This window comes from Trachurus trachurus, assembly GCF_905171665.1.
Source record: "Trachurus trachurus genome assembly, chromosome: 16".
Lineage (NCBI taxonomy): Eukaryota > Metazoa > Chordata > Actinopteri > Carangiformes > Carangidae > Trachurus > Trachurus trachurus.
Genome location: NC_139902.1, coordinates 3,918,085 through 3,940,758, shown reverse-complemented (window position 1 = coordinate 3,940,758; position 22,674 = coordinate 3,918,085). Strand labels below are relative to the sequence as shown.

General features: G+C 43.5%; 1 protein-coding gene across 2 annotated transcripts in view; it reads left to right on the top strand.

The window, feature by feature from the left end:
- scap (SREBF chaperone) overlaps positions 1–22,674 on the top strand; it is a 56,886-nt gene that overhangs the window by 15,220 nt on the left and 18,992 nt on the right. For both annotated transcript variants that reach the window (XM_083990442.1, XM_083990441.1), the window contains exons 4-15: positions 355–512; positions 2,992–3,212; positions 5,833–5,938; positions 7,078–7,250; positions 8,662–8,788; positions 12,307–12,419; positions 13,576–13,670; positions 14,010–14,108; positions 15,198–15,410; positions 16,004–16,389; positions 17,073–17,222; positions 22,403–22,604. In XM_083990442.1, the coding sequence (XP_083846568.1) occupies positions 355–512; positions 2,992–3,212; positions 5,833–5,938; positions 7,078–7,250; positions 8,662–8,788; positions 12,307–12,419; positions 13,576–13,670; positions 14,010–14,108; positions 15,198–15,410; positions 16,004–16,389; positions 17,073–17,222; positions 22,403–22,604 (2,043 nt within the window). The remainder of the gene's footprint in view (positions 1–354; positions 513–2,991; positions 3,213–5,832; positions 5,939–7,077; positions 7,251–8,661; positions 8,789–12,306; positions 12,420–13,575; positions 13,671–14,009; positions 14,109–15,197; positions 15,411–16,003; positions 16,390–17,072; positions 17,223–22,402; positions 22,605–22,674) is intronic.

Below are 22,674 nucleotides of genomic sequence, written 5' to 3'. Positions count from 1 at the left end.
AAATACTGCTGCGCGGATCCCCCCGTAACTCAGAGGAGGGACGGAGGACTCTGAAAATTCTCTCAGCTCTTAGTTGACATGAGGGTGAGTAGATAATGAGTGAAATTTGAATTTTGGGTGAACTATCCCTTTAAGTATGAAAGCTGAAGGCAGACATGAAGGAACGGCTCACGTTGTCACATTGTCAGCAGTCGTCCTGATATAACAGCCCTGAGGCAGGACAGCGATATAGAATACAGATGGAATCGTTTAACAGCAGGTTTTGCAGGTTCAGTCAAACAGAACCAATCTGATGTTATGTCTCAACATGCCTGTGTGTGTGTGTGTGTGTGTGTGTGTGCGTGTGTGCTGCAGTATCGGGGTCCTCCGGTGGCCTACATCCAGCAGGTGTTGGTGAAGGCGGCGGTGTCTCCCTGGGACAGCAGCCTGGTGCCGGTGGACGTGTTCCGCTCGCCACTGGGTCAAGTGTTCAGCCTGCTGGAGCAGATCCGTAACCACGTCCACTCTGACAGGTGAACACACACACAAGTCACAGGTTTCACTTTATTGTATTAATTTGTGAAGAGTGTTTAGATGTAGTAGGACTTAATTTAGAAACGTAAAAATACTGTATGGTGGTGGTTAAATTGGCTTTTGTAAGGAGGGGGAGCCCTTCTTCACTCACAACTATCTCTCAAAACATTTTTATTTAGGGGAGACCGGGGATGGTTGTAACAGCATCACTTTCACCAATAAGGGATAACGAGAGTTATGTGATCAATATTATGTGTATCCACTCACTCCCTGACATTGCATGTGAATGTGCATGGCTGTGTGAAGAAGTGTGTAGGTTTTACAGCCAAAACACATCTTTTTTAGGTCAAAAACTAATAATTTGGACCAAGTCTACATTTAGACTAGTATCGATACCGTTGAAGTTTGAATTATGTAACTGGTATAAGATGAAAGAGCAGGTTTTTAGGTGAAATATGAGTCATTTCATCAATGTTTGTTTTAAACCACCATGCTGGTACATCTGGTCAAACAGTGACTGGACTGACAGGGTGGGGATGGTTGTTACACCTTAGTTGTTTTATTAAGTTTTATTGTTGTTTTATTAAGTGTCATTGCCCAGTTTCCTCTGCTTCCCCATGGGCTTCTTTCAGGCCACACTTTACTGTTCCACCACTTCTGACTTCTCCTCATCTCTATCTTGATAGCTGTACTGTCAGGTGTGAAAGGAGGCTCCCACATGCTTATTTTCAGCCTGTACTCTTTAGCTACAGCATCTGATCTATCTGATCATACAAATCATCAGTGGCCCTGAAATGTGTGTTTCTCTTCTATAATCAACATTCTACATTCCCATTTGGAGTTTGCCTGTATGACACACACACACACACACACACACACACACACACACACATGCTGCTGTGCTGTCTCTCTCTCCTCTGCTCTCTGGACTGGGCTGCCTGTCATGGAGTCCTATGGGCTTAGGTTTGAGTTCTCAACGGCCGGTCCGGCCCAACCCACCGGACCGGACGCGTCAGTTCAAGTCGCGTTCGGCAGGAATATGTAGCTACAAATGACTCAGGTCGGACTGTGCCTCGGGCTTCTCCTTTTTTTTTTTTTTTTAGACCAGGTTTGGACATTTTCGGGGACAGCTTTATCCGGGGACAGGTCGGCCTAATTGGGGACTGTCCCCGAAAGAGACTTTATCACAAAAACATACAGACAGTTTCAGTAAGTTAACAAAGTTAACATTTTGTTGTGGCAGTAGGCTACTTGACCCACCTTAAGCTTCCCGCTGTCTGTGCATTAACTGAGCGTCAGCAGCACCGCGTGTGTGCATTCTATCTTTTTAAAATTATACTTCAACTACCTCAGTAATGGCTTAGTTACATTCCACCACTGTAGATGACAAACCAGATAATAACATTTTGCTCTTTGCCCTTTTTTCCTGAATAATTATCTATAGCAGTGGTGACTAACTTAGTATTTAAACTCCATCTCCTGTCTCTTTAACACTGTTGTTTTCAAGATCCACTGCTGTCTGTCCTCCACCACATAAATCAGTTCAAAATGAACCCTTGAACCCAAAACTATTTTCCCTTTAGAGAGTGGAAGAAAAACATCCATGACCTTGAGTTATGAGGAAGAAAAGCGAACTTCCAGCAAACATCGATCGGTTGTGAACCCTGAGGCCTGTGACTCTGTGGGACACGTGCTTTTTGACAGCTGCTCTGTCCTGAACACTGGTATCAGGCCGATGTAGACCCCTCCCCTCTGTTGTTTTGTTGGAAAGCTGAAGAGAGCAGCAGATTCTACTGAAGCTGTGATCACATCCAAAACCTCTGATTAATAGCATGCCACTTCATTAGATTATGTTTTAGAATTTAAAGATAATGAATACGGTAGATTAAAGGGATAGTAGCATTTTTTTTAAAGTGGGGTTGTATGATCTACAAATAGCTCCTAAGTACTTTAATTGCAGTAGAAGACTCTCTGCACTCCTCCCATTAGCAACGCCAGCCCATAGCCCTGCCCAGAGATTTACAACATACATTGTTGTGAATGGACCCAAAGAAACGGCCTATTTTTACGTTCAGCAGTTGGTTCGGTCCAAATAAAAACTGTGTTTTTCCTGGAAAAAATTATATTATAGCAAACAATGGAACTGTGTATTTTTTTCAGGTAAAACCTCTTTTAGGCCGCGAAAATAGGCCGTTTCTTTGGGTCCATTCACAACAATGTATGTTGTAAATCTCTGGGCAGGGCTATGGGCTGGTGTTGCTAACGGGAGGAGTGTAGAGAGTCTTCTACTGCAATTAAAGTACTTAGGAGCTATTTGTAGATCATACAACCCCACTTTAAAAAAAATGCTACTATCCCTTTAATATTGCTCCTGCTTGGAGCCTTTGTCACTCTGCGTGTGTTGTTACTCTGCTCTTCCCACCTCCTCCCCCCCTGTTCCTCACCTCCGTCTTCTCCTTGTCTCTCCTCCTCCGTCAGCTCTGGGGTCCGCAGTCTGGAGACGTTATGTCTCCAGGTGACGGACCTGTTTCCGGGGTTACGGCGGATGCAGTCGGTGCTTCCCGAGCACGGATGCCTGCTCGTCTCTCCCGGCAACTACTGGCAGAACCAGCGGGAGCTGTTCGACTCGGACCCCGACCTCCTCAAGACCATCCAGAAGCATGAACCCAAAGGCCTGCACACCTCGGCCACACTGCGAGGTGAGTAGAGAGGAGACGGACCACCCACATGCTGACGCACACAAGAAGCATTCAGGGCTACTCTGACTTTTAAAGTTTGTGGAGACAAACAAAAACTGAGGACTTTAAAGTCAAGAAAAATAATCTGACCTTATTGGTTCCATTTTTAAAAAGTGGGGCAACAGTTCTTTCACATTCCTAAATCACCTTGTGTGCATTTGTTCTGAAAGGTTGGATGAAGCTTTAAAGGAGAAGTGCCATTTTTACAACATGGACCTTATTTCTGGCATAAAATACGGTGGTTTACTCACCCATATAACTTTGGTGTCATCAGGAGTCCTTCGGATGATATTCAGATCAATTGGAGAGCTGCATATATCCATATATAGTGGGAGTGATAGGGGCACCGAAATGCAGCCTCTAAATAACGCATTATCTGCCGCAAAACTCGTTCATTTCACCAGTATTTAGTCATGATGCACGAGTGCTATTCCACAACAACACCATCTACCATCTATTCGTGAATGTGCAGCGGTTTGTTGTTCTTTGGCCAGCTGTTCCTCTCTCTGCCTCCACATCCTCCTTAGACTCAGTGAGGACGTCCATCATATTCAAAGTCCTCGTCCACAACCTCAAGCTGACCGTGGCAGAAAAAAGAAGAAGCCTTTTTTAAAATTGCTTTATGAACAATTATATACAGAACACTACTGTTTAGCCAGAGGTATTATAAGTGAATGAGCCGTGCTGCAGCTGCATCCGCACTCAGAGATGACATCATCCAGTTCAGAGGTTAGTAGGTCAACCTGCAGACCCCGGATGATGATAACAGGAAACTCTGGACTCAAAGGGGAATAGCACTAGTGAATCATAACAAAAAAAAATCAAGAATCAAGAAAAAAGTTTTGCAGCAGATAATGTGTTATTTAGAGCCTGCATTCTCAATTCCCCATTCACTCCCACTATATGGATATATGTGGCTCTCGAATGGATCTAAATATTGTCCAAAGGACTCCTAATGACACTAAAGTTATATACTGTAGGTGAGTAAACCACCGTATTTTATGCGAGAAATAAGGTCCAGGTTGTAAGAAACGGCACTTCACCTTTAAGGCTGAGCTCATGTACAGTATTTCTAACTTGGATATGGAAAACATCTCGGAACCTGATGAACCTATTTGAGCTGCTCACACAGAGCTGGTCAACACCCTGCACTAGTACAACACATGTCTTGTTGTCACACTGTTCGTAAAGGGGGTTTCAGGCCTTTTTTCATTTCGAAAAATTCTGACTCCGCTTCCTGTCTCGTGCCGTGAGATTAGCCATCAAATCCAGCCTGGACCGGAGGCGTTTCATGGTCAGAAATATCAGAAGCGGAGTTCAGTCCTTTTTTATTCTGTTGACTGCTGTGTTGGAAGGAGCCTGCCATCATTCAGCAGGGGTAATTGTAGGGAGGTAGTGAGTGGGGAGATTAGTGGCATCAGCAAACTAAGAGGCTTTTATGTTGACAGAGAACACACAGTTTCATTCCTTGAGAACTTATTGAATTCCCTGAAAAACTTTACCCACTGACATAGTGAACCAAATGGACGTCTTCTGGCTGCTGAAAGCCGGCTCAGCCCTCCGCCTCGCCCTCGCCCTCCAGCTCAAGTGATTTAGAGGTGGGGAAGCTTATTCTGGAGCTGGAGTCAGGGACGGCTGGGCGGCCAGATCCAGTCAGACTGATACTGTTGTTCACAGTGAGCTGATCCAGTCACACCGCTGTGGGAAAGCTGCTGAGTATATCCCAGCAGCCCCTGCCTCCACAGGGTCCCTGCTATGAAGAAGACTGAAGTTGAAAAGAGGCAGATGTGAAATGGAGTTATTTTTAAAGATGAGCTGATATCAGCACAGAGGTTCTCAGCTTCCTAAAAGAGCAGTGGTCAGCAGCTTCACCTGCAGCAAACCCCACTGACTGCTGTCGCTCAGAGGTCATATTAGGGCTGGGACGATATGCTTTTCTCCCGATTCGATTCTTCTACGATTTTTTGGATGGCGATTCGATTTAAATTGCGATTCTATGATATTGCCGATTCTCTCGATTTTTTGTCTGCATTTTTAACATTTATCTGCACACAAATACTGTAGGAGCCTATAAATAAATAAACATACTCCGTTATAAAGTGAACTTAAACCCTTTTCAAAACCTGTACTCTCTGTATGTAAAAAAGGCTAACACAATATTTCAACCCCCCCCCCCCCCAAAAAAAGAAAAAAAAAAAATTAAATTAAAAATAAATAAATAAATAAATAAAACGATTTTTGAAAAGACAATCGATTTAAAAATCGTCAAAAAGGATATTGCGATATTTATGTGAATCGATTTTTTCTCCCACCCCTAGGTCATATACTGTAATAACATGGCCAGTACTTCACACTACTGGTTTAATGGATGATAGCAGAGCACTGTCACTTGAAAAAAGTCCTGCAGAGAGTGTGTGTGTGTGTGTGTGTGTGTGTGTGTGTGTGTGTGTGTGTGTGTGTGTGTGTGTGTGTGTGTGTGTGTGTGTGTGTGTGTGTGTGTGTGTGTGTGTGTGTGTGTGTGTGTGTGTGTGTGTGTGTGTGTGTGTGTGTATGATCTTTATTTTGTGTTTTTGTGTTTCAGACCTGCTGTTTGGTGTCCCTGGAAAATACACAGGTGTCAGTCATTACAACAGGAGGAGGGTGGTGTCGTACACAATCACTGTGGTGTTATCCAGCTACGATGCACAGTGAGTTACATCTGCAATGGAATAGTTAATAATTCTTCTATTTATATATCAGCTTTTGAAAACAAGGGATTACAAATTGCTTAAAATAACATTCAAATAGTATGAGAGAAGAACCTCATATAAACCCATAAGAAGCAACTCAAGAACCCAACAGCATAAATTGAAACCAGGAGGAACAAAGTGAGATGGAAAATGATGTAAGCAATTAAAGGAGATAGAAATAATAATTGAGGGGAAAGAGGAAAAAGCAGTAAGAAACAGATAAGAGCGGGTTGAGAAGAAAATCGATAAAAAATAATTATAACAATAGAAACAGAGAAAAAGATTTGTAAGGAGACAGGAACAGAAGGAACAAAAAGGTTCAACTGAATCTTAACAGAAAGAAAACGAAGGAGTCCTTTTCTTTTTAGTATTTGTCACTTTATTTCTCAGTGTAAAGATAAATGTCTAATACAAAGTTAACTGAGACAAACTTTTTTCCGAAATTTCTTCCAGGGTCATTTTTCTTTCCATGTCCCATAATGTTCATTAAGGCTGTGTGAGCTTATAGATTTCAAAGCAGTAGTTTAAGAAAAAGAAGAGTTCCCGCACACATGGCCAACTTGCAGAATTTATTGCATTGCAACGTTTGACCTAAAGGTCTAGCACTGAAAACGTTGAAATGCAATAAATTCTGCAAGTTGGCCATGTGTGCGGGAACTCTTCTTTTTCTAATTTGGACTTAATTGTCACCCTCCGACGCACCTGCCAAAGAAATAGATGTGTGAAGATTTTTGCTTTTTCTGAAAGCAGTAGTTTAACAAATGTTACTAAGACAACTGGCAGCTTTTTCTTTGCCTCTTCTCAGCATTGTAGACTTTGAACTATGAAATTAAATTAAACAGTGCTGGGTTTCTTTGCCAGTTGAGCAAAAATGGTTTTTGACAGGTCTATATTTAAAGATAATTTAGTTTGGTAACTTCCAGAATAAACAGCCCACTGTCCTAAAGTGGAGACTGGCAATCATCTGCATCACGCTGCACATTTGTTTCTGTAATTGTACACAAAGAATCTGTGAGTGGAATGGATCTGCAGCGCTTGATGACGCCGGCGATGATGATGTTGAGGTGTGTGTTGTGTGTGTGTGTGTGTGTGTCCAGGTTCCTGAACAGCCTGCGGGCTCGTCTGAAGCAGCTCCACCCGCCGGCCAACTGCAGCCTGAGAGACGACCACATGGTCCACGTCCACTTCAAGGAGGAGATCGGCATCGCTGAGCTCATCCCCCTCGTCACCACATACATCATCCTCTTCGCCTACATCTACTTCTCCACACGTCAGTCCAACGTCTTCTTTATTTCATTATCAGCACGGCTCACATCGTTCTTTAATCTCTGAGAGGCGCCAAAGATCTGGACTCAGTGTCTGCCGTGCAGACCTTTTTGCACGTGCACGTGTGCGCCAAGGTTGTTTGCCTGTCTGGTGCAGGGATAATCCTCACACAGGAACATTGTACACCGCTGCAAGAATGCTCCCAGCTAAGAGCTCAGCAACTTACCAGTCCAAACAAACACACACACACACACACACACACACTGCAAGTACACAAAATACATTTTCACAAGCTGATCAGTTGATTCATTCATTCAGTTATACATTTGGCACCTTGTTTCTTTTCAAAATGTAACTTGCTGAAGTAATCAAAAACTTCTTTCAACTACAGTTTTTATTATTTTAATTTCATTTATTTATTTATTTATTTTTTTTAAGTATATTTTTTGGCTTTTTGCCTTTATTGGATAGCACATAGTGAGATAGACAGGAATGGGGGAGGCAGAGAGAGGGGGAATGACATGCAGGAAAGGTCTGCCCGATGCAGGATTCGAACCGGGGACGCCTGTGTGGGGCGGCCGCTTTAACCACTGCGCCACGCACCGCCCCCTTCATTTCATTTATTCGTATTTTTAAAGGTGTACAGAAAAGAAAACTGAATTTAAGCCCACTCTGGATCATAAAATTAATGTAATAACTCATCTTTCAGACGATGTAGGCCAAACTTTGTGCAAAATTCTATTTTTGAGTAAATCCGGGATGAAAGTGTGTATTTTTTTTTTCGCATTGGATAATGCAGGCGCACGGATTATACGTCAGCCTGTACACGATTCATCAGCCACTGATATTGGATCCATCATCCGTCATTCAAACGTCTGAGACACGCACACACACACCGAGCTCGGTCTCGCCCCAAGCTTTGAATATCCCGCCCGCTCGATAACGACCAATCAAATTCGTTTTCCTTACTCGGGTAAACTCGTGTTGCAGCTCGTGACAACTCGGCGCGACAAACAGGACAAACGGCCATTTCTGTACACCTTTAACACAAAATATTTTCTGCCTTTTTTTCCTCTGTAGCTCTAAATTCAAATCCCTTTACATTAATAAGTTGTAAAGCTTGTATCAGGGATTTCTTAGACTTAATATTTTAATGTAAAACTTTGTAGACTTTTTGGCCAATGCAGGATTTCTGGAGGTTAATAAAGTCTTAAAATATTTCTGTGTATTTAACGGTGAATTAGCCGCTTTAAAAAGCCATGTTGGCAGACGGCACCATTTGAGGGATTTGCAGTGGGAACATCTGTCCTCACCACTGAGCTGTTAAATGAATAAATACAATAGTTCCTACTGTAGTCAGCTGTGATGTGTGTGTATGTTCACAGTGTGTGTGTCTGTCTCTCTGCTCCCTGCAGGTAAGATCGACATGGTGAAGTCGAAGTGGGGCCTGGCTCTGGCTGCTGTGGTCACGGTGCTCAGCTCTCTGCTCATGTCTGTGGGGCTGTGCACGCTGTTTGGACTGACACCCACACTCAATGGAGGGTAGGAACACTTTCCTTTTTCTACTTAGAAGTTTATAAGAGAGATTATGAAAAGCCCTTTTTGTTGGTCAATAAAGATCTAGCTTTGATCTTGAAGCAAAGGAATATAGAAATAATTTGAAAACCAGGACATCGAGCAATGGGTGACACTGAAGACACAACAACGCAGGTGCAACATGTTGGAACATGTCCCCATGCACTGTCCCCGTACTATATCAGCATGACTCAGTGGATAGTAGTGTCTGTCAATCTGTCACTACTGAAATATCTGAGCAATCCCTGGATGTGTAGCATGTGCAGTTGGGCATTGTGCAATCACTAATCTGGCTACGTGCAATAACATCAACACTGAGCTTTTTAATTAACACTAAAGCACTTTGCAGATTTTTGATCTGTGCTCAACAATTTCATCCATTTTACTTTGTTATGTTCTCTCTATCTGTTTTTTTTTTTTTAATCTCCTTCAATATTAGTTAGTTCATTAAAAGTTCAACATTTTGGCAAATTGGCCCATTGCCATAATCCCTATAATCTTAACAGTAGGTTTGTTACCTTTAATTGTTGGTGCAAGCTGTTTTTAGATTGCTGCGAGCTGCTCAGAGCTACGCTAGGAGGCTAATGGGATTTCTTGGTTTCCCTCATCAAACTCATCAAATACACAATCCAACAAGTTGTGACCTGCACATTCACCACGCTATGAGATAATAACGGAACGGCTTGCACAGACAATTAAAAGTAACAAACCTACTCCTATGACTATAGGGATTATGGCAAGGGGCCAATTTGCCAAAATGTTGAACTATTCCTTTAATATTTATCTTGATGTTGCCTTGTTTTTTCTTCTGATTGACACCAACCTGCCAATGGGACTGGAGACAGAAATAGAATCTCAAACACATATACATGAGAATGTTCATTAATATGTATGTAAGATGGTGCAGATAGTCATGATGTCCAGGGGATGAATCTCATCTTCCTTTCCAGTTCATATCATGTCAAAATCTTCCTATGACCAGGTACTTAAACAAACCCAGATGCACTTTGAATTTTGCTTTGTGCGAATTTGTGTTTGTGTTAAACATGAGGGTGCTGCTGACATGGCATGGTAAAGCAACTGACGTCTGCACAGCAACATGTTAGCATTGGCATTTAGGGCTTGTTAACATGTTGATGTAAGGATTCAGTTCATGGTGCTACTGTAGCAGCATGGCTGTGGAGTTTTGGTTTGGTTTCTCAAAAAATATCAACTTTCATCTTATGTGCTGCAACTGATTTGCAATTTATTCAAGACTGTTGTGGAAACCACCAGGAGTATTCATCATTATTATTTAAAGAAAGACACAGAAAAACAGGCCAGAAGAACGTTGTCCTCATCATGTTCTGTACATTCAACCACATCCTGTTAATATTTACAGCCCCAACAGACTGTTGCTGTTTCATCATTATCTCTTAAAACAATCAGGACAGGTCCACCAACACACACAAACACACACACAAACACACACACACACACTGAAAGTAGTCTATTGACCATTTCCTCCATTGACTTAAATGGATCTGTGTCAATGTTTACAGCAACTTGGCACAAAGTCAGGGGGTTGGTATGGATGATAAAAGAAGGGAGGAGGTGGGCGGGGCTACGTTATGGGGCGGGGATACAACGATGTTGACATTCATCGAGCGTCCAATCACTCGTGGACTCTTAGAAAGCAGACGCTGTGGCGTGATAACGGCACACTGTTGTCCAACCACTGACCAAGACCCACGCAGGTCGGGTCCACAGTGGGCCTCGCCTGTACTTTGTGCGTTTGCATAAACACACATCAAGGCCGACACAACCGAGCTTTCACATCCAGGGCTGCCGAGATAGCGATAGTGTGTGTGAGTGTGTGTCAGGTAACTGTGTTACTGAGTGTGTCTGATGTAACACGCAGAGCTGTTGACTCCTCCGTGACCCAGTTATACTCTTACTTGTATAGCAACAGCTTATCTCTCCTCTCAGACTAATCTCCCTACACCTCATCACAGAGGGACATTCCCAGCAGGCAATCACCAAATATTGATCAATCTTTTTCAACTTGGTTTCTTTCTTTCTTTTAACTTTTTCTCCTGCTCAGGCAAGAAAATAAAGATTGTTTTTTAAAATCCCTGGTGTAGTTGGGGCCCATGTCTACCAGTCACCATCAGTGTGACCAATAAATGACATAGTTTACTTGATTTGAATGTAAATGGCCACAGTGATGGTCATACACAGATAACAGTACTGTTTCTGGTGAAGTTAATTTCATCATTGTGTGTGACAGTTTTTAAAACATCTCTTAAAGGGATAGTTCAACATTTTGGCAAATTGGCCCATTGCCATAATCCCTATAGTCATAGCAGTAGGTTCGTTACCTTTAATTGTCGGTGTAAGCTATTTTTTAGAGCAGGCTGCTCAGAGCTATGCTATGGAGGCTAAAGGAATTTCTTGGTTTCCCTCATCAAACTCACAAAATTCAAAATCCCAAAATCCCAAAATCCCAAAACTCCAAAACGCTTTTGTGGACAAGTTGTGACCTGCACAATCACCACACTATGAGATAATAATGGAACGTTACGAAACGGAGCCGTTTTCGAGGTAAATACAGAGTCTGCTTGCTGAAAAACTGTCCCTGAACGCAATGCGCATCAGCAGTTTTGCATGAATTTACCTTTAAAACAACTCTGTCTCGTAACGTTCTGTTATTATCTCATAGCGTGGTGAATGTGCAGCTCACAACCAGAGTGTTTTGGAGTTGTTGGATTGTGTATTTGATGAGTTTGATGAGGGAAACCAAGAAATCTCATTAGCCTCCATAGTGTAGCTCTGAGCAGCCTGCTGCTCCGCTCTGCCGTTCTAAAACTAGCTTGCACCGACAATTAAAGGTAACGAACCTACTGCTATGACTATAGGGATTATGGCAATGGGCCAATTTGCCAAAATGTTGAACTATCACATTTATATCACCTACAGGCCTGGATATGAATCTCCAGAATCCATTCATATCAATTCAAACAGTCCTGATGACAGTCATTTTAATTGTCCATTTTCCCACAAAGAAATACACTTTATTTGCCTTTTAGGTGTAAAATCATTTCCTGATATAATTAAACCTAGAAAACATAATGTGTGGGATTTTAAAACCTAACCTCCTCTTTGAGTTCTTTAAAAAATATTGTTTCTCTCCATTGTTGGTGGACAAAGTGATTCTTCTCAACCACTTCAGGGAGTCTGGGAAAATTCTTTCCACCTTTCTCAGCTTCACCCTTTGCTCTCCTTTATTGTTGTTCCCTGTAATGTCAGTGATCCAGGAACTTCAGTTTACTCCACAGTTCATTGTCAGATCATCTGTGCATGGGAACAAAGAGGTTCCCCAGAGGTGCAAAAACACACTCATGTGGCAAATGGAAAATCACAACCTGAATCTGAGCAGTGAAACCTGCTCTTTTCCCCCAGTTCACCTCTGAGGTTGTCGCTGCTCTGCTGTTTCCTCTCCACAGGGAGATTTTCCCGTACCTGGTGGTGGTGATCGGCCTCGAGAACGTCCTGGTCCTCACCAAGTCTGTTGTCTCCACGCCTGTTGACCTCGAGGTCAAACTCCGCATTGCTCAGGGTGAGGACAGAGTGTGTGTTGACTGTGCTTGTTGTAGTTTTAGGTACAGAAACACCAGCTGTACAACATGTTTAATATCTACTCTACTAATTAGGTTTGTCATGATACCAGATTTTCAGTAGTAGATACCAACACCAGTGAATTTCCATGATCCTTGATGCTCAATCGATGCCACGATAAAAAAATAAAATAAAACAGAACCTATGGACTTTTCAATAATTCACTACCTAATTAAAAAGCAGTTTCACATCAAACTTTCACGTATTTCATCTCCACTGTGCTTCTCAAACTGCACAGAATTTAAAGAGCGGGCAGCAACATGAAGTTAAGAACAGTGTTAAAACGCTAAATATGGCTCAACACAAACAGAAAGTCATGTAGTCATTACCTGTTAAGCCTGTAACGTTACACCAAAGTCACGATTCCATTCGTATCTCGATTTCTGACCAACAGTTCGATACACGGTTTGATTTGGGGGTGGAGCAGCATCCTAATAGCTGAGAATATTACTGTCAGGTATTGTCCCTCCTCTATTAAATATGAAAATGAGGCTGAAAATCATAGGACATGCCTGTTCTGATGATATAAGTCAGTGGTCCTGAAATGTGCGGTGACGTCTTTCCATATACGGGCTTCCTTTGTTTGTGCAAGATGCTACATCTGAACGCCCCGCCATGCACACACACACGCTTTAACCAAGGCGACGGCCCAAATCATCCAGGCCTTTGCTTTAGATAAGCGCCGATCAGATGAGCCAGAGCACAGTGGATGGTGGGAATTCCCCAGAATTCCCCAGATTTGCGGGAATTTGTAAAATTATGCGCAATCCCACAGAAAAATTCTGGACCTGATTAAGTTTGGTAGCACTGGCAGCTCATAGGGCTGTATCTGGCTTGGAGGCCCAAACTCTGGGAGTTGGAAGGGGCGTGTCGTGGTTCTGCCATTTCAAACGGCGAAAAATTTGTTTGCTAGTTAGCAAAAGGCGCCCTTCCTCAGCATCGACTTGGTACTGAAGTATCTGTTTTCATGACAACCCTACTACTAATCACTGAGTAATTATCCTGTTTTTTCCTGCAGGCTAGTGAACGGAGCTTTGATGGCGTCTTACTGAGACTAGACTGGTGTATTAAGTGTCTCTGTCTCTGTCTCTGTGCAGGCCTCAGTAATGAGAGCTGGTCTATCATGAAGAACATGGCCACTGAGCTGTGCATCATCCTCATCGGATATTTCACTCTGGTGCCGGCTATCCAGGTAACGGAAACGTGTTTGGATTGTTCAATCGGCAGAAACAAAGAGTAGGAAATAACAGTGGGAGAGAAAATAAATAACAACACACAGTATGAAAACAATAGGGAAAGTATGCCAACACAAAAGAAGCGTCTCCCCTCCCACAATGCTTTGTGTGTGTGTGTGTCCTACTTATAAAACATGACAGAACAATAAGAACTATTCCTCAATGAAATCATACCATGTCCTGTTGGTGGCGATACACTTCATGTAGCTGGTGCATCATCGTGCCACCACGCTCACACATGATTGGTCAGTTAGCCTTTGTAGTGGTCTGATGTGTGTGTGTGTGTGTGTTTGCAGGAGTTCTGTTTGTTTGCTGTCGTGGGGCTGGTGTCTGACTTCTTCCTGCAGATGTTCTTCTTCACCACAGTTCTGTCTATAGACATCCGCCGCATGGAGGTAGGTGCTCACACACACACACATCTGGCTTATGATAACTCTAGATGTGTGAAGGAGAAGAAACCTTAATACAAAGGAAGTGGAGCTGACACACACACAGGCACACACTAAACCTTCGTCATGAGCTGATACAGGACGTTCAGGAGGTCGGGTGGCGGTCACAGACCCACATACATTCACCACATAGTTTTCAGATTACTGTTGTCCCACATGTGCACTTCTCATTTTCAAACCTCTTAATGTTCTACTGTTGCTCCCTCTTCCTGAGTCACACACACACACACACACACACACACACACACACAGAAACCTTTCACCAGTGTTTAGCTCTGTTTCGGGCCAAGTGAGAATTAGCATCGTAAAGCCACACACTTACATACACAAACAAATAGAATCTAATCCTTTGAACAATATTTGGTTTATTTAACATATATAATTAACAATGAGTGTTTCTCTTCTTGTTTGGTCTTATGTGTTTAAACTGGATGTTCTTTTCTATGGAAGCTTATTGCATTCACTTGGTGAAAAAAAAAAATCTGTTTTTCAGAGTAATTTTTTCTGGCCTTCTTGGCCGGTCTGTCATTCTTGGCCAGGTCTCTCTTGCAAAAGAGATCTTGGATCTCAATGGGACAAACCTGGTTAAATAAAGGTTATAATAATAAAAATTTCGGAGCAATTTTTTTTTCTGACTTAACGAGATTTCAAAATCCCGCGGGAAGCTCCCACCTGCAAGTAACGTTTAACTGTTTTATGTTTAACGGCCGCGGTCAAGCCAGCCTCCACTTCATAAAAATCAGAAAAAACAGAGCTTTTTTTTTTCTTTCACGTGAATGCAGTACGCGTACGTACTTTTCAAACTGAGTCTACACATTTTTAAATACTCTATGTATGTGAATATGAATCATAGTGCTTACACTGGAGAGGCTGAAACAAGAGAATGATTTAGCATTTTTGCTTGATCATTGGAAAGACAAGGATGGATCAGTAAAATCAGCATCATCAGATTCTGATCAAGCCCCTCCCTCTGTCACGGCCTCACATCTTTGATTGTTTTAACATCTTAACCCCCCCCCCCCCCCCCCCCTTTAGCTGGCTGACTTGAACCGCCGCCTGCCGGCCGAAGCAGGGCTGCCTCCACCCAAGCCGGGCCCGCTGCGTACACGCGAGGCCCCCCCTCCTCCGCGTCCATCCCCCCACACCATCACCCTGCAGACGCCGGCCTTCAGGAACCTGAGGCTCCCCAAGAGGCTGCGGGTGGTCTACTTCCTGGCCCGCACGCGGCTCGCTCAGCGCATCATCATGGTGAGAGGATGGATTCAAACCTGCGATCCGAATGTCCTGTTGTGGACTAACCGTGTTAAAGGGATAGTTCACCCAAAATTTAAATTTCACTCATTATCTACTCACCCTCATGTCGACTAAGGGCTGGGAGAAGTTTCAGAGTTATCCGTGGCTTCTCTGAGTTACAGGGGGTCTCGGCGTAGCAGTGCATGTCCATAAAACGGTTGCAAATGGATATTGAAGCCCCGAAATGCAAAATTGTCCTGAAAAAAATTAAATAAGTCTATATTTCCAGCTTGTTTTGTAGCGGAAGCTCCTCTTCCCGGTTCGTCAAATTTGGACGAACCAGGGTCCGTCCTCTTCCCAGTTCGTCCAAATTTGATGAACCGGGACAAAACAAGCTTGAAAAATAGACTTATTTAATTTTTTTCGGGACAATTTCGCATTTTGGGGCTTCAATACAATGCACTGCTACGCCGAGACCCCCTGTAACTCAGAGAAGCCACGGATAACTCTGAAACTTCTCCCAGCCCTTAGTCCACATGAGGGTGAGGGTGAATTTTGGGTGAACTATCCCTTTAACGATCAGTAATATCCATACGGCGTGTTTCCAGGTGGGCACCGTGATCTGGATCGGCATCCTGGTCTACACCGACCCGGCCGGGATCCGCACCTACCTGGCCGCGCAGGTGTCTGAGCAGAGCCCTCTGGGAGATCCCGGAGGGGGCGGTCTGCCTCCTCACCTGGGCGTGGCCCCCGTCTTCCGTGGCGGGGATCCCACCAGCACCCTCAGCATCCACCCCGCGCCGGATCCCACTCCCATACCCGAAAACCAATCGCAAGGCCACCACGGAGCGGCCAGGGCGGGGCCCCTCCCCCAGGCCCCGCCCGCCGCACCTCAGATCACATGGGGGGCCGAGGACGAAGAGGGCTGGAGGAGGCTGTCCTTCAGGCACTGGCCCTCACTCTTCAGCTACTACAACATCACTTTAGCCAAGAGGTGAGAGGAAACGTGTCTGTGTTGATCAGTCACACTGTGTTGAAGGTTTTTAATGAAGATGAATTAAGTTTTTATTTACCTCAAAACAAATGACTAATAATAAATAATTAACATCAATAAGCAGATGCTCAACATGTGTGATTTTCCCACTATAATCTCTATCAACGAGATTGAACATGTGTTTTAATTAAAAAAACACTGCTTTTATTTTGTGAAGGCTGAACAATCAGCTTATTTCACACTGTTTATATGACTTGTCATGCTACTCCTGCTGCTCACTGATGCTTTATGATGTGTACACTGGTGAAATATTAACACTCAGGACTGTTTTTATGACGTCAAACATCTTGTGCATCATCATAGATGCATTCCTTAAAAGTTCAGCAGCTTATTTGGTGACTAAGGTGAACTGAGGCAGGACACAGTGCAGTGGTAGAGTCTCAGGAACAGATACGAAACTATACAGTATCACTGATATGATAATTTCTAGCAAAAGACCCAACTAGCTAAGATGAGACACTTTGGGCTTAATCAATAAATGCAGACAGCTCGTTCCTTCACTTAATGTTGGTACGAGCCAGAAACCTGTTTTCACTCATTAACTGTGTTCAGTTAAGATGTCTAGTTTGGGATTTTGCACAGAACGCCACCGTCAGGTTACATTGTTCTCTCCCTCCCTTCAGGTACATCAGCATCCTGCCCGTCATCCCCGTCACCGTTAACCTCAGCCCCCAGGAGGCCATCGAGACCCGCCACCCTCAGGACACCAGACATCCTCCTCCACCCATCCCCAAAGTGTCTGCAGATCTGCAGACCGACCTCACCCTGTACAAGTTAGTACTCCAACACACACACATGCACAGTGCACACACAGTACACACAGCTACCACACAAAACTGAACAGACTCCAGAGCAGCGTGTTGGAAGGAGGGAGGGACATAATCCAAAACCTGAGGGGAAAACCTTCAATCGGTGTTTCATGGTACTAAAACTTTTAGTGGGTCAACCTTAAAGGGATAATTCAGCTTTTTTTTTAAAGTGTAAAGTACATATTTTTCTTTAGATTGTACTCTTGAACTGGTGTATTATTTTGAGACGGGACTTCTCGTAGGCAGCAAAAATACGCTGATTAATCGTGACACACAAACAGTGTACTGCCTGTGTCTCGGTGCAGTGCGATGCGCCAGTGTTTCTCAGTGGAGGGGGGCAGAGACCTTTCTACTGCATCTAGTGTACTTAATGGACATTTGTAGCTCATACAACACCACTTCAAAAAAACTGAACTATCCCTTTAATTAAAAAATATGGCATTAAATATGAAAATATTCTGATCATTGGTCATTATTTTCCATCCAGTTTTTATGACTGATATAAACATAATGCCATCAGTAGTTTTCATTTTTGGATCAACTTCATCCAGAGTTTTCTTTCTTTCTTCTTTTTCTTCACTGATCAATACAGTGTAAAACTGAAACTGGGCCTCTACAACCTGTTTTTAAATTTAGGGGGAAAACACCTGGAACACCTTGGAAGGTGCTCCTCTTTTGAAAAACATTGTCCTGGAGTCTTTTCCACCAGGGTGTCACTGAACTGATGGTCCGGTCTGAAGCCTCCTCTGCAGCAGTAAAGTAACGCGGAGTCCAAGGTCATGAGCAGCTCTCACGTTCAGAACAAGGTCATCTCTGCCTGGGAACTAATGACACATAGATCTGATCAGTGATTGGTTGAGGTACAGTGTTGAGAAATACAGGAACCTTTTCCTCAGCCTCGAGGGGAAAGGCCTGAAGGACGAGATGTGTTAAAGGGATAGTTCACCCAAAATTCAAATTTCACTCATTATCTACTCACCCTCATGTCGACTAAGAGCTGTGAGAGTCCTCCGTGCCTTCTCTGAGTTATGGGGGGGTCCGCGCAGCAGTATTTGTCCATATAATGGTTGTCAATGGATACCAATTTTCTTCGTCCAAAAAGACACACCAAAAAACATCCAAATACCTCCATACTGCTCGTCTGCAATGTCCCACTGGTATTGAAGCCCCGACATGAGAAATTGTTCCGCCGGTCAGTGCAAATCACGCGAGATTTGCACTGACACGGGAAGAGCAGTGAACCGAGACACTGGGAGCTTCCGCTACAAACAAGCTTAAAATATAGACTTTAATGTTTTTCGGAACAATTTCTCATGTCGGGGCTTCAATACAAGGCGGACATTACAGACGAGCAGTATGGAGGTATTTGGATGTTTTTTGGTGTGTCTTTTTGGACGAAGAAAGTTGGTATCCATTGACAACCATTATATGGACAAATACTGCTGCGCGGACCCCCTCGTAACTCAGAGAAGGAACGGAGGACTCTGAAAATTCTCACAGCTCTTAGTTGACATGAGGGTGAGTAGATAATGAGTGAAATTTGAATTTTGGGTGAACTATCACTTTAAGTGTCAGTGTGTCAAGTGTCAGTGGAGTGACTGTTATCTTATCTGAATGGAGACAAAGGGACGGGGGGAGGGGCCGTGGTTATTTGTGCCTTTAGCAACATTGACCGGACCAGCCTGGTGAACTGGTTGGTTTTTAACACACCAATCATCTGTGATGTAACAAACTGACAGGAACATGTTTTTTCCGGTATAATCTCCGGACACAACCAGTTTGCTGCGTTGTGTTTTACGATGTTTCCTTGAACTCGTCTGCAGCCATTTGACAGTTTTACAGGTTTTCCTGCTGATGTGGTCCAGCAGCCTCAGTCAATGAGAAGCTGTGAACTGAGACGTCACTGCCATATGATCTATTTTTACTTCTTTTACTTGTCACTGTTGTTATTTCTGCGCGCTGTGCGTCTGGAAAAACCTTCACGTTGGAAAGTGTGCTTGACTCAGTAACATCAATAATCCATGTGTGTTTCTGAAGCCTTACGATGACACAGGAAGACCAGACTATATTTATTTTAAAGGGAAATTCATGACCTCATACACTTTTTTTTTCTTTTCAGGTTTTTAATGTGTAACTCTAACACATTTATCACCACTAGGGCTGTCAGTCTTTCCCCCAAATCAGATTCAAATTTCTAATGATTCTTCTGTTAAATATATAAACAACAAAATAGTTTGTTTTATCAACATGTTTACTACCCCGACTGCACAACATTAATTTGTGTCGTTGCAGAAGGCACACGTTGGCAGTTTCTACTCTGAATGTTCTCATTTTTAAAATAATTCAAATTCTGTTAGAATAGCGAAGTTTTGTTCTGACAGCCCATAATCACCACACACCATCCCTCACTGCACATCAGTGTCAGGGACAGTGTATCAGGTCCTCGTCTAATGTTTTCTCCGAGCTCTCAGTTGTGTAAGGCAGCGTGTTGTCACCCTGACTGCCAAGTGGAAGGTTGAGTTCTCTCCCGTTTCATCTTTGGACAGTAGATACCAAGGTTATCAGCCGAGGCCGAGGTCAGGGTCGTGACCTTCACAGAGGGGAAGTCACAGCTGATTTATGGCTTGTTTCATTGACCCTGAGACGAGAGGGAGAGAGAGTGAGAAGGCCGGTGTGATCACGTGTGTTGCAGCCGGGGTCAGAGCAGGTTGCAAAACAGAGACGCAGGTTTAAAGGTGTTTATTGCTGCTGCACGTGGAGAGACAAAAACACTCGTCAGTTGAGCCGTAGGTCGCACATTCTTGTACAGTCAAATACATTTGGATTTCAAACGGAGACAGTGTTCTGTCTGTAGGTGGTTCTCTTCTACCTGAGGAATGAGTTAATCATATGTGGTGCTGATGAAAATGGTGTTTGACAAACCAGTCGTACATGACCTTAAATTATTTACTTTGCAAAGTTTTCCCATCAAAGACTGAAAAACTCATCCAGCAGAGCTGCAGCAAACCCTTTCTTCTCATTTGTTGTGTTTTGGTGACAGTGTGAAGCGTCTGTAATCACATTCTCCATCAGCGTTCGGAGCCGACGCTGTGAGCCGCGTGTTTAGAGCGGAGCAGCAACAGTCAGAGCTGCCTCTGTAAACACCACAGCAAACATTTAAAGGACACAGACACAGTGTGCGCTGCGTGTCTCAGTCACATGATTTCATAATAATCCTTCCACTTTTTGTTCAACTGTTAGAAACACAACGTGTGGTCGGATATTTCCAGGCTCTGACTCTGAATCAGATTTGGGACTGTGTACGTGCTGCAGCTCCACAGAGCTCAGCTGCTGCCAAGATCAGATGAACTGGTATGAAAACACTCGAGGATCAAGACAGAGCTCACACAGTCAGCACTGCTCTTAAATACATCAGCACTCCAGGGGAGGGAGGGGCTCCAACCTGCTTCAAGTGTAAATAAGCTGGTGTTTGTTCTCAGGTTCCCCTGTCGACAGCGTTCACAGCTTGTTTCTGCTGCAGCCAAGAGGCCACAAGAGAAGAAGCACTTAGTGATTTTCACTTGTTTCCACATCATTTAACAGCAGTAACGTTACATCCAGAGGATACAGAGGAAAGAATATGAGGTTTACAGTTTATCTAAATACTATGAAACCAGTTTTATTTAACTGTATACCTACCTATAAAGTCTGTCTATTTCTCCAGTGGCCCATAAGTCTGTTGTGCAGAAGGAAAGAAAGAGGAAAACAAGTAAAAGAATAAAGAATGAAATAAAGAAAGACAGAAGTATCTTCTGTCTTTCTATAGACAGAAGACAGAAAGACAGAATGGAAAAAGGAAGGAAAGAAAGACATCAAAAGGGAAAAAAGAAAGAAATACAGACAGAAACGAAAGAAAGACATTAAAAAGGAAAGAATAAAAGAAAGAAAGACAGAAAAGGGGACAGAAGTAAAGAAAGAAAGATGGACAGAAAGGAAAAAGGAAGGAAAGACATTAAAAAGGAAATAATTAAAGAAAGAAAGACAGAAAAGGGGACATAGTAAGTAAAGAAAGAAAGATGGACAGAAATGAAAAAGGAAAGAAATACATAAATAGGAAAAGAATTAAAGAAAGACAGAAAAAGGAAAGAAACAATATGAACAATACCCATATCTCCACCCTGACTTGTTACTGGCTGACTGTGTGTGTGTGTGTGTGTGTGTGTGTGTGTGTGTGTGTGTGTGTGTGTGTGTGTGTGTGTGTGTGTGTGTGTGTGTGTGTGTGACGTTGGAGCCCCCTGGCCTCAGCAGCAGGTTTCCATGGACTGGTATTTCAGGCAGAGTGGGTCTCACACCTGTGGCAGGTCTCATCATCACACACGTGCCACATTCCTCAGTGGAGCTGCAGGTTCTCTGTGGAGGATCTCTCACTCTGACTCAGAGTCCTTGACTGGCTTTAAAATCAAACTCCCTCTGTTGACAGATGGGAGTCATAAAATGTAGAACAAAAAGATAAATGAAGACATAAACACACTCAATACAATAGTAAAAGTAATGCACTGTCTGTTAGAGTGTTTATTCTTTTTTAGTCTATCACATCAGTTGGAATAAATGTGTTAGATGAGTAGTTTGTGACAGGATGTGACGGTGTGGAGCTGATGGGAGGAGTCAGGATGAGGCGTGAGGAGGGTGTGAACATGGTGTGATTAATGTTGTTTTCCACATGAGTGCACACACCTGCACACCTGAGGGGAGAGGGGGGGGCGGGGGGGTGCTGCCACTTTGTCACATTCTATTATGAGGGCTGCATGTGCATGATATCCAAAAAAAACATCTTATTGTGATTGTATGGGCAGGTTTTGAGCATGTGATTTCAGTGTGACTGTCCCTCATTGCTTTTCATTTTCACTTTAAAAATATCAAAGTGATTATATGTGACTTCTTTGGGAGGTTTTATACAATGTCCCTTTGAATATTGAGAATCTGAGTTGTCAAGAGTGTCTCTGTAGCAACACAATGCTATAGATGCACTTGGCCATATTCTGATTTAAATAACTTGGGGAATAGCTGTGCAGTCTGTCAATATGAGTATAACGGTCACCCTGCTGCTGCAGTAGGAAAACAAGTGTACTATAGTCTGTGTTTGACTGGTCCCTCTTCCCGTCCAGGGTGGCAGCTCTGGGTCTGGCGGCGGGCGTCCTGCTGGTCCTGCTGCTCTTCTGTCTCTACCGCGTCCTCTGCCCGCGAAACTACGGGCAGAACGGCGTGGCCCACGGGCGCCGGCGCCGAGGGGACCTGCCCTGCGACGACTACGGCTACTCGCCGCCCGTCAGCGAGATCTCACCGCTGCTGTTGAGGGGCCACAGTATGGTGAGACACCTTACACACCACACACAGATCAGACTGCTTATACTGGAGACTCTGATTTAAAGCTCCTGTG